Raw genomic sequence first — 17,834 nt, 5'->3', positions numbered from 1 at the left:
ATCTAACAGATGGGCCATAAACTCGTTTCTACATTATTGTGTTTTCCATCCTCCCCACTCAGTCCACATGTTCCATCACCACTGTGCCTGAAATTCAATCCCAAGGTATATTACTCCCTGCTTATGTCACCTGCCTCCTTCTTATCACTCCACACACAGAGGCTGGATGGCTGGAGCAGCACCTGTAGTTGCTGCATTTTCCAACTGACTCTGTAGTCGTGGCAAAACCAGGACTGTAGAAACCATAGAACAAACAAGCTGTGGTGATACAGAGAAACCGTAGAACAAACCATTGTTTCTTGCCATGTTTTCTGGAGACCAAGGTGAAATACCACGACTGGGTTCAGCCAACAAGACAGACCAATGTTATTGTTTTTTTACAAAGCCACCATGGCTTGTTGTGTTGTCTGAACCCTGCCCACCCACCCCACACACACACTTGGGCATAATACTAGTGCTGGGAAAAGAGTGAACAACAGCATGTGAGGATCTTTGGGGGAGGGAGTGAAGTATGTAGGCAGTGGGGAAATTGGTGAAATAGGTAGTGGTAATTTGGTGGCAGTTAGGGGTGGGTGTCAGGACACCCTTGAAGGCATCTGGTAAACACCTTTTTTTTTTCTTTCAATTTATATCCTGCCATTTTCCTACAAAGGGCTCAAGGCAGCTTACATCATTCTCCTCCTCCATCTTATCCCCACAACAACAACCCTGTGAGGTAGGTTGGGCTGATAGTCTATGACTGACCCAAAGTCACCCAGTTGGCTCCGTGGCCGAGCAGGGACTCGAACCCGGATTGCCTGCGTCCCAGTCCCATGCTCTTAACCACTACGCCACCTTGAGAGTTGCCTGCAGCTGTTAGGCTACAGGTTGTATACCTGTATAAACATTTCTGTTCGGAGCTATCTAGGGTAGTTAAACATACCAATATAGGCCACTCCAGTGTCTTCAAACACAAGATAGCATGCTGTATTTCAGTGAGATGGTTCCAAGAATGGAAATGATTCTCGGCAAATCTCAAGCAGTCATCACTATTTAAGGAGACAATTGTCCTTTTGGAAAGTTTTACCTAGGGATAGAGACCCATTGCCCACAACCTAATTTCAAAAGACCTTTGCAAGGACTCAGTTCAGGCCTCTGGATTTCTATCCACTGGGAACCTGAGTAGGGAGAAAGAGAGAGAAGGAGCAGGGAGTGGGGGTGCTGGAAGAGAAAATTGATGGCAGGAGGGGTAGGGGGGAATGGCAGTCCTTGACAAATTATCCCATGAGACCACATTCCCTCATCTGGTCTGTGGCCAGGGAACCATCCCTGGCTTCATCATTTGCAGAATGAGATCTAAGTGTTGGATTTCTTTTCTCAGCTATGAATTTTCTTAAAGCAGTCCATTTCATCAGGCATTTGAGTTCTGATCACAAGGTGCTCTTAGTACAGATGACTTTCCCCCAATAATTCCCCATGTAAGTTTATAGGTTCTGCAAGCTCTAGTATCTGGGGCCATGTGTGAAGATGCTTCAGAAGTCTCCTTGAAGACTTGCTTTGTACATCAGATGTGGGCACTGTCATTTTGGCTGTGCTTCCTATCACAGTGTAACCATCCCAGCCTCCCCATCCATATGGGGCACCTAGTGGAAGGTGATCCTATGGCAAGACAGCCTGCATGGGTGGTCCATGAAGATCCCATCTGAGTCCCTCTGCTAGTGCCTTCCAGTTATACTTTACGTATTTGGGGTAAGTGAAAATGTGTGTGTTGAGGAACTGATGGATCTGGAGAGTTTTTCTCATGTCTCTCCTGATATAGACCTATGAGTGATGATCTCTGACTTGGCCTATAACTCATTTCTAGATCAGATTCTTTAAAAGAGTCTTGTGGCACCTTCAGAACCAACACATTTATTTCAGCATCAGCTTTCATGCTCTAGAGCTCATGTCCTGCGTGCTGTTGATGCATGGTGTTTTCCTCAGTTGACAGATATATGGATGGAAAGAAAATATCAGATAATGATGTGCGCGTTACAGTCCAGGGTGGCTTCTCCTATTCCGACGACAACTGGAGCTATAAGTAAGGGAAGATAAATCATTCAAATCTGCAAATTATTTTCAATTTGGACCAGCCTCCAATGAGCAATTACCTGTAAAGGTCACACCTAGGCGAGCAGTGCAGCAGAAAGGTCAGAAGCAAAGTGTATCATTCATTCATCCTCTGCATTCTTTGGGGTTTTGAGGGTTGGAAACATAAACAAGGATCATGGAGGGCAAAGAAATTCTGCTTCATAAGCTGACATGACTTCTTTATTCCTGGAAAGAAATTTAAACTGGATTTGGAAATCACAATAAATATTTCATGTGACTTCAGCTTACCGACAAAGGCTGTTCCTGTATGTGAACCCCTCCCCTCCAAAAAAAAAAACCCAAAGAAAAACAACCCCCCCGCACACACACACAATGAAGAGCTATTTTCCATTGCCTGTTATTTTTTTCTTTTACTATGTTAATCTTTCGTATCTGCTTTCAAATTATTGATGTTATTGTGGATGAAGGAAAGAAGGATTATTTCTGTTTATTTATTAGATTTATATCCTGCCCTTTTCTCTTTTAAAGAACTTAAAGTGGCTTACATCATTCTCCTCCTGCTGCTCTCAATCTTATCCCCACAACAACCCTGTAAAGTAGGTTGGGCTAATAGTCTGTGATTGGCCCAAAAGTACCCAGTTGGCTCCATGGCTGAGTGGGGACTAGAACCCAGATCCTCTGAGTCCCAGTCCCACGCTCTTAACCACTACACCACACTGGCTCTCACATATTACCAACTATAGGTCATATGTTCTGACGAAAGCAGTATTTAGCTGTTGTTTTGTAAATTTCAACTTAATATTTTGTCATAGAACACAACGTGGTTTCCATCGAAAGCACAATTCTCCAGAATACTGATAATTGGTACATCAGCTCTTCTCATTTCAATGTTTGAAATGGAGATGCAGCAATATTGTTGTATGTGGATGACATAGTAGTAAGACCAGCAAATCATGTGTGTATTAAAGATTTTAGACAAAAATTTAAGTCTGTTGTCAAGAAAGTGTAGGAAAAATTCAAACAAATTACAGATATAGATATATCAGTAAATGACAGTGAAATACTATTGGAAAAGTGTCTCATAATGAAATGTATATTTGTCAATTACGCTTTTCTCCCACCTTTTCTGCCAAAGTTCCTCCACCCACCCATCCACCACACACACAAATGCACACACAATTGATCAATACAACAATCCTATTGGGTAGTCTGTGCCGAAGGGGAATGACTGGTCCCAGGTGGCTGAGTCGGGATTTGAACCTGAATCTCCCTGAACTTATTCCAGCACTGTAATCATGACACCACACCTAGGACGCAGTCGCAATCCAGGAGGGTCTAGGGTGGGGTGGGGATACCTCTCTGCTAGCAGAAAGAAACTCTGCTAGTACTGAGAGCATATGTCTAGCCTGATATGTCTGCAAGAGAGTCCCTAAGAATAGCTCAGTTGCCAGTGTTGTTCCTGCCAGCATAGGCTCCAAAATGGGGTGGTCCAGGAATGAGATACGGTTGCTTTGTTCTGCTGAATCCAAATCTCATCTGCTTCCTGAGGGGTACCAGAATGGGATCTCGTGGTTGGCACAGTTTATCCCCATCGCTAATTTCAATGTGGAGTAGGAATTCTGAAAAAGAGGACATCTATTGTGTGCAGCATCACAGCAAAAGCACTCCCACAAGTCCTGCTCAGGCTGGCCTGGCTTGGCCTGCCTGAGCTTACAAGGTGACCAAGGATCTATCACTGCTCCCCTCTCCCTCTGCCCAATTAGAACTGTTATTCTTCTCTACTCTGAGCATTTGGATGAATCCCACCCTCCCATCAATAGGGGATCAGCATGTCAAGGCACACAACAGCAACTGTCTTGTAGATGAGCACATGGGTTCTGCTCCATCCACATACAACAGCATCCATGTGGCTGAGTACTCAAAGCCCCTAAATTGTGTGAAAGAAAGAGCACCCAAGAAAGCTGATGATGCAATTAAAGTGGATGTTGTTGTTGTTCAAGCTATTCCATTGGGATCTTTCAGATTTTCAGTTAAGAGTGGTAGTATGCATTTGCATGCTTTCCAACTGCAAGGTTGGCAGGAGCTGGGACGGAGCAACAGAAACTCACCCTGTTGTGCAGATTCGAACCGGCAGCCTTTCGATCAACCAGCCCAGCAACACAGCAGTTTAAACCACTGTGCCACCTGCATCCCTCTTATAGTTATATTCTAAAGTTGTCAGTGTATTCGTTTTATTAAACATTATTATTTGTTTATACTGTTAATTATGTAACAATATACTGGTGATCAACACTTTCAGTAGTTCCGAACAGGGATAGGTTTACAAAGTTATACACAAAGATCATGTGTATCTAATCTTAATATTCTTTGGTGTTTAATCCCATATATTTTTTAAAGGGTATTCCCTGCATAACAAGGAAAGTTTGCCTGTAAATGTGCCTACAGGAAGCAAATGTTTCAAAGCTAGATTCATACTGTTTTCAGTAAATACTTAAATACTTCAGGATGCAACTGGACAAATATCTGAGAGGGATGGTTCAACTTGGTGTCCTGCACTGAGCAGGGGCTTGGACCTGATGGCCTTCTGGCCCCTTCCAACTCTACTATTTTATAATTCTATGAAATAGATGAATTATCAATTATAATTCACCATTATTAATTTCCACTTCAATTAAAGGACTTGCTAAATTCTTCAGTCAATTATTAGCTCTCTTCTAGTTCTGTAAAATTAATTAGACTTTTTGTATTAATAATGTTTTCTCAACCTAAAGAGATTTCAAGGGCAGACATCACGTATATGCAGAAGCAATTAAAGGATTAGATGCAATTTAGTACCTGGATTCTGCACAAAGTACTGATCGAGTCATATGCATGCTACAGTGATGCTGAACTAAGGCCAAAAGCCATGGAATTTATCAGTCTCATGTGCTTTGCTGACAATTTTGTTTAACTGGTTTCCATATTAAGGAAAGGCAAAGATGTTTTTCTCATGTCAGCTGTTGATTTACACTCTAGCTGTTGATCTACTCTCATGGCATCTTGGTGCCATGTCTATGAACTATCTGCTCCTAATCAATAAGCAACTGAGTGCTACCAGGCCTCACTGGGTCTGGAGATGATCAGAACACACGAAACCAGGAGCTGAACAAAAAGGAGGCCAGAAATGAAAGGCGAGGGCCTGGAAAGAGGCCACAGTGATCAAGAGAGCTGGAAGCTTGCAAAACTGAAATGCAGAAAAGGTAAGTGCTAAGGAGAAGAAATCTGAAGGAGAGAAGAGTGAGCAAGAAACACTCCTGACTGCTGGAGAGGTCAAAAATGCAACATCAAGGAGTCACAGCAAAGCAGAATGATCCAGGAGAGAGGCATGCAGCCAGGAGGGCTTCATTGAGGGTGGAGTGAGTACAAGCACATACTCTTTGTTGGCTTTTCAGGGACATATGCCACTGGATTTTGAACAGGAGGAGGAGCTGATGGGGGAATCAGACGCAAGTGGCAATCCCTAAGGAAGGGCTTGCTTAGACCTCACTGCCTGGCTCTCTACCAGTAAGGACCACCCTTAGGATGTAATTGCTGCAGTATTGAAAAGGAGAGATTGGGAAGAAGTTTCCAGTTTGGTTTAGGCTCATCACACGAGCAGAGGCGTATCCTTTCAGCTTGATAGAAGGCTGTTTAGAGTTACATTGGCTTGTTGCTGGGAAGTTTCAATACAGATCTTTTCTCATTGGCCAGAGATGATGGAAAAAGAGAGGGTGTGTCAAAAGCATACTAATCAAATTGTACAACTGGCTTATCTGGTGAACCTTACACCAGTTTCCTCTGAATTTGTATGTATTTTTGACTCCTAAGAATGCATTCCCACATTTGTGGTCTGTGAATGAGGTACCAAAAGTGGGAAGGCGTTTCTTATCCAGCACTAGCAGAGTGGCAATCCAACATATGGCACTAGGCTACTGTTTGGAATTGGCACTGAGAATATGTTCTCCACTGCTTAAGAGGAGCTATACTGGTTGATGGTACATTTCTAAACACAATTCAAGATTTTCATTCTTACTTTCCAAGTCCTGCATAACTTGGGACCTGCTCCCATATCATCTTGTCCATCCAAGTGAGCTTGTCCTCTGGGTGATCCCACCATGTGAAATGAAAGTGATTGGAGTTATGGCATGTGATGGTGGAAGGACTTCTTAGTGCTGATGTTCTATTTGTAGAATTCATTCTCCAGAGAAATTCATCTCATACCTCCCTTGTTTTCTTACAGATGCCAGGTGAAGATCTTTTTATTCTCTCAGGCTCTTAAATCTTTGAGTTCTGGACCTTTTAATCTACTGCTTTTCATCTGCTGGTTTTGCATTGATTCACTTGGCTTTTCTGTTATGTCATTTTTCTATCAACCATTAGTTGAAGTGCAGTACAAAAATGTCCAAAATAAATTGAATAAGGCTGAAATGTTATACCCACTTATGGAGAGTAAACCCCACTGAACTCAAAAGGACTTGCTTTTAAGCAGACATCTGAACTGCAAATAAATTAATAAGAAAGACAGATACATATTTCATGAATAGACAATAATTTGAAAATCAATTTAATTATTTTTGTCAACTGAAACTGATGGCGCTCATGAACAGATACATCTCAGAATTCCATTTTGTATCCTTTTATTACCTCTGCAAGAATGGGTTATAAGAAAAAGCTGACAGGTATACATTCTAGCTGCGGAGGGAGATTCACAGTACAGTGCTAGGCATGCCTACTCAGAAGGAAATCCAGCTGAATTCAACTAGACTTCATGCAAGTGTACACAGAAATGTATCCTAAGATGAGTTTATACGTGTTCATTTAAAAATGTCAATCCATTTTAGCAATACTGGTTGTTAGCCAAAGAAGGACTTGAGCAAGGGTATGGATAGATCTGTAGCATTCCAATACAGAAATGGTTCAGAAGTTACTGTAGGCAAATTAGTTACGTAAATGTTAATTGATTTGCATTACCATCTGTCTCAGTTGTATAGCAAAGTACCAGTGAGGGTCCTGTTTGTTTTATTCTGCTGTTAACTAATCATGTCATGGTGTCCAAACTGATTAGAGAGTGTAATCCATTCTGAAAGCCTGTTCACTCATTGCAGCTACTCCTCTGTCATGTATACTGCAGTGTCTCCATACACTGCATGTTCTACATGGACATTGAGTTTAGCATACATATAGGGATAGTTATTTCATTGTTTTGATACTTAATCAACAGTGCAAGTTTGCTATCCCATCTGGCTGATGTTACAGATATAAAGGAGGTACTGTGAGGATTGTAATTTTAAATGTTGATTCCCAAATGGGAAATTGCAGGAAGCACTGGGGTCAAGCTTAAAATCCTATCTGGCAGTGTTCCTCTCTAGAGCTGAACTAAAATGTCTCAAAAGACATATTTTTTTGCAAAATACTGTGCAATCTTTCTTTTCCCATTTCAGGAAAGAGAAGACAGCGATTTTCACCCATACTAGGAAGCAGTGGGAGCAGGACGACCATTTCACACACACACACACACACACACACACAGAGCCTGAAAACAACATTTCAGAGCATTGTGAAGGCTGCAGAAAGGTGGCCTTCTTGCCAACTTAATCACTGCTGCCACTTTTCATGGCAGCAAAAGAGAGCAAAGCCTTGAGGAAAAGGAAAAAAGATGCACTATCTCTGTATCGTCACTCTTACTTCTAAGGAACCATTAGATAATATTTTCCGCTTCCTGGAAACAGAGATGTTGGGTGACTAGGTTGACTCAACATGCTAAGCCACCATGGTTTCAAAGCCTCCGTGGCTTAACATGTTGTCCAAACCTAATACAGCTTTGTCAGAGTGGCTTAAGTTTGGGTTAAATGCTGCCCAGATAAGCCATGTCTTGTTGTGGGGGTTTTTGCCTCATGGCTTGTCTTGTTGTTCAAACCCAGTTGACATGACCATCAGGTGGGTGGCAGGAGACTGGGCCATCAGGGGACTTGATATCACAGTGGAAGTGGTGTCAAGAATGGACAGTGGTAATTACAGGAGGCTAGTGGGCAGCCTGAGGGGAGACTGACTGAGGAGGGCTCATAGCAGAGACAACTGTAGTATTCTTACAGTCACATATTCAAAATGAATGACAGAAGCCTCTGTTTTCATAAGATGGTTAAGTGTATGCCTCCAAAAAGTAGCCTTTAAAGCAGGGAAGTTTTTTCCAGCATGGTGTTCTTTCTCCATGAGGACTGTACATTCCAGTGGAGAGCAGAACCCAAAGCAAAAGGGGTGGAGCCAATGTACCCATATTATCAGCATATATTACCTTTTAGCATATATTACCTTCTAGCTCTTCCTGTCAGCCTGAATCTCGCACCGTGTTGCATGTGTGTTCCACCCATTGGGTCTGTTTTGGGTCAGCCAAAGGGTGCTTATTTTCAGTGTTAAATATTGGAACAAAATAATTTCTGCTTTAAAAACTAACAAAAGATTTCCTTGACAAAAAGCAATAGAGAAATGTTAGTCTGAGGCTCAGGTTTCAGCTGCTTCGTTACATCTGGTATGAACAGGGATTTTTTCTGAGGTCAGGCTGGCTTTTGACTCTGGGTAATTACTTTGGGATTTGGGTTATTTAAAACTTACAGGACTCCTGACACCTTTGCCTTTGGCACAGTTTAACTTAGGATGCCTCTGACATGATGACCATAGTTACTGCTTATTACCTTGCAGTTAGGATACTGGGAGTTTATCTTAGCTTGGGGTAGTGGTCTGATCGTTGCATTAAAATCTGTCCTATGGGCTGCTTCTTTGTGCGGATTTCCTATTTATGTGGCACTCTTATACATACAATATAGAATGTTAGCAAAATCTAGAATACATCTTCAGACAAAAGAATGTCCTGAGGCACTGTGTAAGATCATATTTTACTTTTGTGGTACATCAGATTGTTAGTGTTGTATAATACATCTTTTTCAGTACCATTCTCAATGAAATAAGACATGATGTTGATCTAGCTGCTGGGATTATTTCACTCTGAAATAGTAGCTGGAAAAAACATCAGTGATGCAGCACTTTTAAAGTTGGTCATCTCTGGGGCACTGGAGACATATTCATGTCCCATGGAGTGATGGAAGCTGGGAAAGGTGCTCAGAACTAACATGGTTTCTCTTCTGTTGTTCTGTTCTTGTCATTCTCCCACCAACAATCATTTACACAGCAGGTGCAGGTTTAGCACTGAGCTTTCTAGTCACCCAAATGTTCTTCTTTTCTAAATCTTCAGATTGGGAGTAGCCTTTTAAAGGTGTGGAGTGATTCTGGAGACCATAGTACACAATGGAAGAAAGCAGAATTACACCTGGGGAAGATGAGAAATTTTGAAGTAATATTTGAAGGCATTCGAATGAAAGATCTTGGAGGAGGAGCAGCAATAGATGACATTGAATATAAGAACTGCAGCACAGGTAAGACAGAGCATAAGGTTAATTCCATATAATACCTTTCAGTTGTTACAGAAATACTGCACATTAAAGTTTCTTTACAAGTGTGTCATTTTTAAAAACATGGATTGGATCCAGGATCTTCTTTTTGTAAGTGGAATGAACCATAAGAGGAAAGGCTCTGCTCTCAGAAGGTCCCTCCACCCAGTTATGGAGTATCCCCTGGACATCACAGCTTACTTCATCCAGCAGTCTCCTGGCTCCCTGTGTGGCATCTTGGGCTGAAGGGGCTGCTGTGGGGAGGAAAGGGTGGGGAAGTCTATTTCTCTTGGTGCGCTCATTCTTGTGTAAACCTGGATCCAGTCTGATACCTGCAGCATCAGGCCTAATGAAAGAGTTTGTGTCTCTTGTTCTCAATAATACATTATTGAATATAAGGATTTAAATGAATCTCCTGCCCATGGAATCCTTTGTCACTGCACAGAGCCAATTTTTGACAGCATAAAGAAAACTTTATTTATTCACACTAGAGCCCTTTGGCATAGCTAAGGCTTTGCAATTAGCTGGAAGAGAATTAAAATTATGGTTCCACACAAGTACTTAATATAGTTTTATATTATCCATTAGCATCCTTCCCAATTGCCAAGATCCTCTTACAATATATATATATACACAAGGATCCCAGTAATGTTATTTCAAAGTTTCCCCCTCGTAGGATTATTGCTTCCTGATAAATGCAGAGAAGACATTACTGCAGAATAACCTATTCATTGTCCTTTGAATAGCTTCTCTTAATTGTTCCAATGTCCATTTCTGTTTCCACAAAAGAAAGCTTTAATTACTGGTTTCCTTTCATTATGATTTGATTTCATAATTTTATTATGAAAACATGTACAATTAAACACAAACAATTAAAAATGCAAGGAAATCAGTTAAAGCTGCCCCCTTGCAGGAACAAAACTAACATCAGGGCAATTTAAAGAGTGTATTCAAAGGGCACTTAACAGGCCCCTTAACACCACTAATTCTGTGCCTTCACTAATCAGAAAGTCATAAAACAGACTGAACCTGCAAACCAGAAGTACTGGATGAGAAGAAAGGAACCCTTAAAAGCATCTGTGGTAATTTGCTTTACTAAAATCAAATCAACAAGAAAGATTACTATGAATGAGCTCTGAAAGATTTCCCATGGGACAGGAACAAAGCAAGCACTGGGAAATGGAAAGTGAGGGCAAGGAAGAATGGAATAGACTTCCTGAGATGGTGGCAGGATTCCAGACAGTCAGACAGGAAGAAAGCATTTCACACCATTTTGCTGCACTTCCCACCTGTTCCATTCTGTTCTCAGCTCCTGCATTCACGCTCCTGCTTTGTTAAGCTCACCATGTCCAGGAGAACCTGAGCCAGCAAGGGTCTCCAGGGCATCTTTGGTGTTACATAAATCACATAAGTGATATATTTTGCAGTTTACTGATGAGGACAATATCTTTTCCTTCCGCTTCCTCTGCAGTATTCTTGCACACGTTCCCAAACGTTGTTCCTCTTTGTCTTAAGTGTCTGCCACCACACTTTTTATGCATGTGATTTACTCTAGTTCAAGAAGTGGAAGTTTGCAGAATTGTTAAGGTAGGAAGTCTGATTCAGAGACTCTGCCATTTTGACAAATCTACAGTTGCAGCTGGGATTACCGGTATCTCAATGTTTTAGCCAACAAATCTTTGGTTATTGAGGGGCCCACCTGCCTAGACCGCAATGCCCTGAGACAGAATTCTCCAAGAGCCAGTACAATTTGTTAAATCTGTTCTGTGTCAGAACTGATGCACATCTTTAGATTAAACCTGGCCTTCTTCATGACACATGTGGCAGTTTAAAATTCCCCACAGCTTTCAAATGGAAAGTACTCCATATTTGATATGACTTCTAGCTGCTGCCTGGGGAAATGCTTTATCTAGCATTTCCCAGAGTCAACAGTCAAGGTCATCCGCAGCCATAGATGTCATTGATGAACAGGCTGATAGCATGGCACGCTTCCTATAAGTATCTGAGCAAATTGGCAAGGCATCCTGGTAGGGAAAGGAGTTAAATGGAAACTGTTCCATCTGAAATATTTTCTGGAATCCTCTTTTCTTAATTATTCATAAAACACGATCAATGGTTGATGGAATGTTATTTCTAAGAATTCTTTCCGAACATGTGCCGACAAAACTAAAAACAATCCTTATTTTACTTTGCCCCATTTTATTTTGGGAGAGCATACATTTGTTTCGAGTTCTTACTGCATTCTGCTTCTGAAAGGGTTTTAAAATAATGGTAATTACCATTATGCATACTGGATAAAAATCACCACTTGCTTTCTTAAGGCACAATCCACAAAGTTTTCCTCTATAAGTGAGGTCCATAAAGAGCATCTTACTAGCTCTGTCTAGAAAAACACTATTGACAGAACTATGGCTTTGGAGGGTTCCAAGAACTAAAGCAGAACCCTCTTTTCTATTCTTCCCAGTGACTGGAAATGCTCAGCTACACAGAGGCAAGGAACTGGGCATTCTGCTGTGTGGGAGTGGCTGAGGATCAGAGGAATGATCGGCCTTCTTTAACTGTACATCCCACCAAGAAAGCCCCTTGTAGGAGTCCCCCTTTTATAAACGCCCTCTGCAGTTATAGCTCAATTTGTGGCCTTGGAGGGGGTTTCTAGACAATCCTTCGGCTCCTAGAATACTATCTGCAGACTATGGGATTACACTCCAAGGTTTATTTAAGTAAAATGCAGTTTGTGTCAGGAGCTGAGGTTCCTCCTTCAAGCATTCAAAAGCCACAGATTTTTTTTCCTTGCAATGTTCTTTATTGGCCTAAAAGCATCTTTCAGCAGGCACTGAGCAGTTTGTTGAACCCAGTCTAGTATTCCCCTCCAGAATCTCTCCTGATGAACTTGCCTGGACCACTTCCCTTCCAGAGGGGCTTTCTGAGAGCAAGCACACCTCGCCTGTAAATGGGCCACCCTCCACTGCTGATGCTGGGGTTGAGAGCCAGGGCTGCCTGGACTTCGTCTGAGAAACTCCCATGTTCAGGGTCCCCTCCCACCTGCCATGTATCTTGAATATTCCCATGGGGTGCGTCCCCATTTCAGGCTTTGGAATAAATGCTTTCATCTCCATGTCTTGGCACAGCCTGTCCACTCTAGCTCCCTCCCATTCTGTTTCACATTCCGGTTTAGATTCTTCTGAAGTCCAGCCAGCAGCCCTTGAGAATAAATGCCCAAAGCCACCATCCGTCTTATTTCCAACACTTTTCTGATTTTAAAGAAGACAAAGTTTGAAACAATAGTGTATCTATTATAATGGTGGAATGTCCCCTTTAAGCAGCTCTTCTCAGACAGAGACAGAGATAAAAGCAGACAGAGCTTGTCTTGCTTACCCGTATTTTAGCATTCTCACCTCCTCTTTGTTTCTGCTTCTTCATTTAATAGAGGCTATGCATCTTTGGAACAGAGATCCGTCCCTCATTATTCCATCAGATGGAGAGACCTACAGCTAGTTGAAAATATTTTCACAGAAATTCTAATACAAAGAAAGGCAGGAGAAAAAGGAAAACAAATAAACAAATAAAAAATTAAAGCCCTCCACATTCCTGTTGGTTTTCCTCCCTGTAATTTCTTGTATGCTTGAGGTGACCATGCTTCTTGATTTCATCTGGAATCGGGGGATAGCATTTTACTTTCAAAGGAACAATATAACTTCAAAAGGAGTGTGGAGGATTACCTTCAGAATCTGTTGCCCTCATGGAACACAATCTTCACATCCTGATTACCACCACATTCAAAACTCATGTATTTTGATAGCAGGGTATCCATGGATGTATCCAAAATACAGTATCGCATGCACTAAGCTGAGAATGCCAAAGATACTTCAATTTTTAATGTTTTTTGTAAAGTTACCTATTAAAATATTTGTATTGTTTAATTAATCTTCCTTCAGACATGGGATTTTATCCAACAAGGCCTACCTGCCAGCAAAATAAACACCACTGGTAAAAGGCATTCCCCCATTCCCCTGCCCTAATATACCCCTTCTAGAGAGTTGGGAGACTCTCTGGAGCAGATATGGGGGCATCCAGAGGGTAGGAGGTGAAGGAGAGGAAGGAGAATTCATAGGTCTAGCTTTCTATGATGTGTACTGAATCTTGCTCCTAGTTCATGACTGGCAGTTGGTACTATTTCTGTTGGGTATCTCAGTTCCTCCTGTGTGAATGATGCTTTGTGTTAGCTTGATTACTTTTGATAGCTGTCTTCAATGTCATTGATTATTTTCTGCAACTGATTTTTTTCAGACTGTTACAAACTATCCAGGGTTTGCTCATCAATACTATATTGTGAATGCAGAAGACTTGTCAGGGGTCTGACTTGATGAGTAAGGAACATAGAAAACGAGAGGGCAGCACAAATCGATAGAGATTATAGAATGCCAAACCCAAAATAGTCCCAATGTGTTTTGTTATATAAATGCCATCTAAATACCACATGTCATTTTTAAAAGCTCTGTATACATTAGCCATATAATACTTTCTGAGAAACAACATTATAAAAGTAAACTATCAGACCTAATAACAATATTTAACAAGCATTTCTGCAATACTTTTAAGCAATACAATAATATATATATTAAATCCCACTGAGTTCAGTGGGTGTAAGATTGTAGCATCTTGTAGTAAGATTGTTCAAAATACAGCATCTCACTTAATATCGCAACTACCTTTAAAGGAAAGTGGAATCCATTCATTAAAATAGCCTGACTAACCCATTCACCTTGCAGCATTTTATACTGATTATATAAAGCATTTATAATTATCTGCATGTGCATATTTGATATACAAGAAGAGGTTCCTGCCTGTTTCTCTCTAATCTTATTAAAACAAAAAGAGAGAATTTGAAGTGAGTTTTGGGTTTTGCTAAGTTGGAGGTGTATTCATGATCACTTGGTTGCCACAACACATATGTATGTGTGTGTTTGTGGAATTACACTTAGTTCCACTTGGAAGATATATAAAATCTAGCAAGCAGGACAAAATATAAATTTTTGCCGGGTGTGTGGGGTGCTGCCAGTGAAAGTACAATTGGTTTGGCATCTACCACAGTGCAGGTGTGTGGGTGGGGGGCATGGAGGGCAATGTTGTATACAGCTCCAGGAAGGAGGTGGAGCTAATGCTGTGCCAAAATTTGTCCTCCAATTTCCTGAATGTTTTCTTCCCCTTGAAAAGGGTGTTCACTTTTCAGTCTTGTTCTCAATATGTTTTATAATTCTTCTGCAATTCTTTTCATAGTGTTTTTGAGCTTACATAATCACAGCAAGGCAACCAATGCTGCTATGCATATTTTCCCCTTGCTATTACACATCTAGCAATTTCTTTGCAGCCAACCTGGTTGCTCACACGTCTTCATTTGAAAAAAGCAGTGTGAGAAGAAGTACTTTACAATGTCTTTCCTTGGGCCTTAATGAAGTGTGGGAAGCCAGGAGGCTGCAGGCTGCCAGATACAAGAGGTACAGTGAGAAACAGGATACTTGCATGTGTCCCTTGGCTGCCTCCTAGGTAAGGTGAACACAAGAAACCCAAGCCAGCCTATGAGAACTGCTCTGAAATCTTCAGTACTGCATTTCTTCTCAAAAGCTATATCTGCTCTATAAAACTGAATAAGAATGATTTTTTAAAATGGGCAAATTTTCCAGCACAGCACTAATTATTTTACTCTCATGCATTTGGAGAGCAACAAGGCAAATTAATAGTTGTCCTGGTGCTGAATCGAATCCCTGTCTGCTTAAAGCTTTCCATTCATTAAGCTTTGGATGCTGGCAATAGAGTAGTCTAAACAGGTACAAACCATCATTAAAAGTGAGTGGGATTGAATAACATCTGTTGGAAACAGTAAATCACTAAAGCGATGGTGTGTAATGGGTAAACAAATCAAAAAGGGCATTCTTTGATTTAATTAAAGTATTGATTTGGCTGTCCTGTTGGTTTCAGTTGGAGAGGATTCTGGGGTGTGTCCTGCCGTTACTGACTTCGTGTGTTGGAACAAGAAATGCATTGAGTCTAACTTCGTCTGTGATTACAAGGCTGACTGTGAAGACTGGTCAGATGAAGTTGATTGCAGTAAGTACCTCTATCTGCATTGATGCAAGCTGTCATTTTTTAACCTTAAGTGTTATAGCACAGCTTCTTACAGCTACTCCAGAGAAGATAATTAAAACCATGCTGCTTCTTAGTTGGTTGTCTTTGAGCCTGAGACTTAGTATTTCCTTATTCCTGGAGACTTTTCTTGGATCAAAGAAAATTTAGATGCAACCTGAGCCCAATTCAAATAATCTTAAAATAGTTTTTCTTCTTGGTATGATCCTTATCAAATCAGTGAGGGGTTGTTGTTGTTTTTTCTTTTTTGAAGAAACTCAGGATTGGCCATGTATCTTAGTGTCTTATATGCCCCAAAGTTTATCTCCATGTGTAGTCCAATCCTATGTATATTTAGGATAAAGCCCTAACTTAAATGTGCATAGGATTGCAGCCTAATTTGATGCATATCCAAAGATCAAAGAATTGTTCAACAAATTATCAGCAGGAATATACTTGATTTTTAACATTAAAGAGCAAATCAAACAGCTAGCTTAAAGGGAATATAGAATTTCAAAGCAGCTGTTCTATGAAAAATATAAATATTGCACTTTCTTTTACATGTGCCTACATCTCTAATTAAGGATTTGTAAGGATGCTTTTCACAACTCATAGAGACAAGGATTGTCTATCTGTGATTGCCTATGGTACAAGCATTGTGCAGGCGGCATAGTGCTTCAAGTTAAGGCTGGGTAAGACTCAGCCCCCTCCTTGGGTTCATTAATCTCTCCTGCCACTTGGCAACTTTCAGGGGCAAATGAAAGTTGCAGTGTTTAGAGGTGATGCATGGACTTAATTTTCTACAATGTGACCAAGAGTTTCTTCCCTTTCCCAAAAAGCAAAGTCTAATCTGTCACTCCAAGGGTTGGCTTAGCCACTCTTTTAACCCGTGGGCTATGATGCTCCATGGCAACTTAGGGGGCCTGGAGGAAAGAGGAGAATCATCTCCTCCCAATTCTGTTGATGGAAGTGCTTCCATCCGTGAAATGACACCATTGGAATCCAACCTGTAAGTCCAAGTACTTACTCAAAAGTCTGTCACCACCTCCCAAGCATTAATATAACCTTTGGAGAAGGTTTTACCCTCTGCCTGAAGGTGCCAAAAAATCTGAGCTGAATATCATTAAATGCTACCCTGTAAAATGGGGCTGGGGTGCCTGTGGCCTTCCAGATGTTGTTGGACTCCAACCCCCAACAGCTCATGACAGCATGTCCATTGGCCAGGGATGATGGGAGTTTATTTCAGAAAAAGTATTTACTGCACTGCAATTTTTATAAGTTCTGTAGCAGTTCACAAAATTGCAGTCCAACGACATCTGGAAGTTCACAGATTCCCCACCGCTGCTGTGAAAGCCAAAATGAAGTCATAGTCAAATGATGACTACAGTACAGATGTGTCCATTTTTGTGATTGCCGTAGGCACCTATTGGACAGAATCCAGGATAATGAATCCAGATGCTGTTTTCCAATTTGGAGCAGTTCAAATACTTGAATGAGTGAAAGTGACTAGAATTTGCTTCTAGGCTCAGGTAGGAAAACCTTGTTTCTTTGTAAGGAAACAGGAGTTAGAAGAGCAATATGGACAGGGTTTTCCTCTGCAGCAAAGCTCTCTGCGATGAGTTTTGCTTTTCTAAGGTAAAAACATTTTGCTTGAAATGGAAATAGTTATATAGAAAAGTGAAATATTCACTAGATAGATACTTCCCCCACCCCGCCCCATGGTTTGCCATAAGATAAAGAAATCATGGCATATTTGAAAGCTGTCTCCATAGACATAAAAATAAAAGGAATCTACTATTTGTCATAATGTTGTATCTTCTGCTTATGGGTTTTTTTCCTTCCATGCAACAAGTCATGGCTATCATTGCATTGTTTAAATAGGAACTATTTAGATGGGACAAATAAGGGCATCATCTAATGTGGCTGCATGTAACCCTAAATTTGGAGAATTGCAGGCATCTTCCCATGCAAGCATGGGAAGAGTGCAGAGGAAGACCTCTATGCCCCTCCTGCAAAAGACAGGACTTGGTCTAACCAGTGGTAATCCAGGTAGCATCTTGTGGCCACAGGACTGAAGCCTGATGACATTTCAAACTTCGTGGGTGCCTCTGCTGCAGTCTTAACCATCAAAACAATAGAAAGACAACCAAATCAACACTGTCTGTTGAAGTTGTGATGAAAAGA

At 41.1% G+C, this 17,834-nt stretch overlaps 1 protein-coding gene across 1 annotated transcript in view; it reads left to right on the top strand.

Moving 5' to 3' along the window:
• MALRD1 (MAM and LDL receptor class A domain containing 1) overlaps window positions 1-17,834 on the top strand; it is a 242,556-nt gene that overhangs the window by 136,455 nt on the left and 88,267 nt on the right. The window contains exons 23-24 of the mRNA XM_044425030.1: window positions 9,335-9,515; window positions 15,507-15,635. Of these exons, the coding sequence (XP_044280965.1) occupies window positions 9,335-9,515; window positions 15,507-15,635 (310 nt within the window). The remainder of the gene's footprint in view (window positions 1-9,334; window positions 9,516-15,506; window positions 15,636-17,834) is intronic.

The sequence above is a fragment of the Varanus komodoensis genome, unplaced genomic scaffold, assembly GCF_004798865.1.
Source record: "Varanus komodoensis strain SLA01 unplaced genomic scaffold, ASM479886v1 scaffold15, whole genome shotgun sequence".
Taxonomy (NCBI): Eukaryota; Metazoa; Chordata; class Lepidosauria; order Squamata; family Varanidae; genus Varanus; species Varanus komodoensis.
The sequence above is the reverse complement of the archived record's forward strand: the minus strand, read 5'-3'. Positions and strand labels throughout refer to the sequence as shown.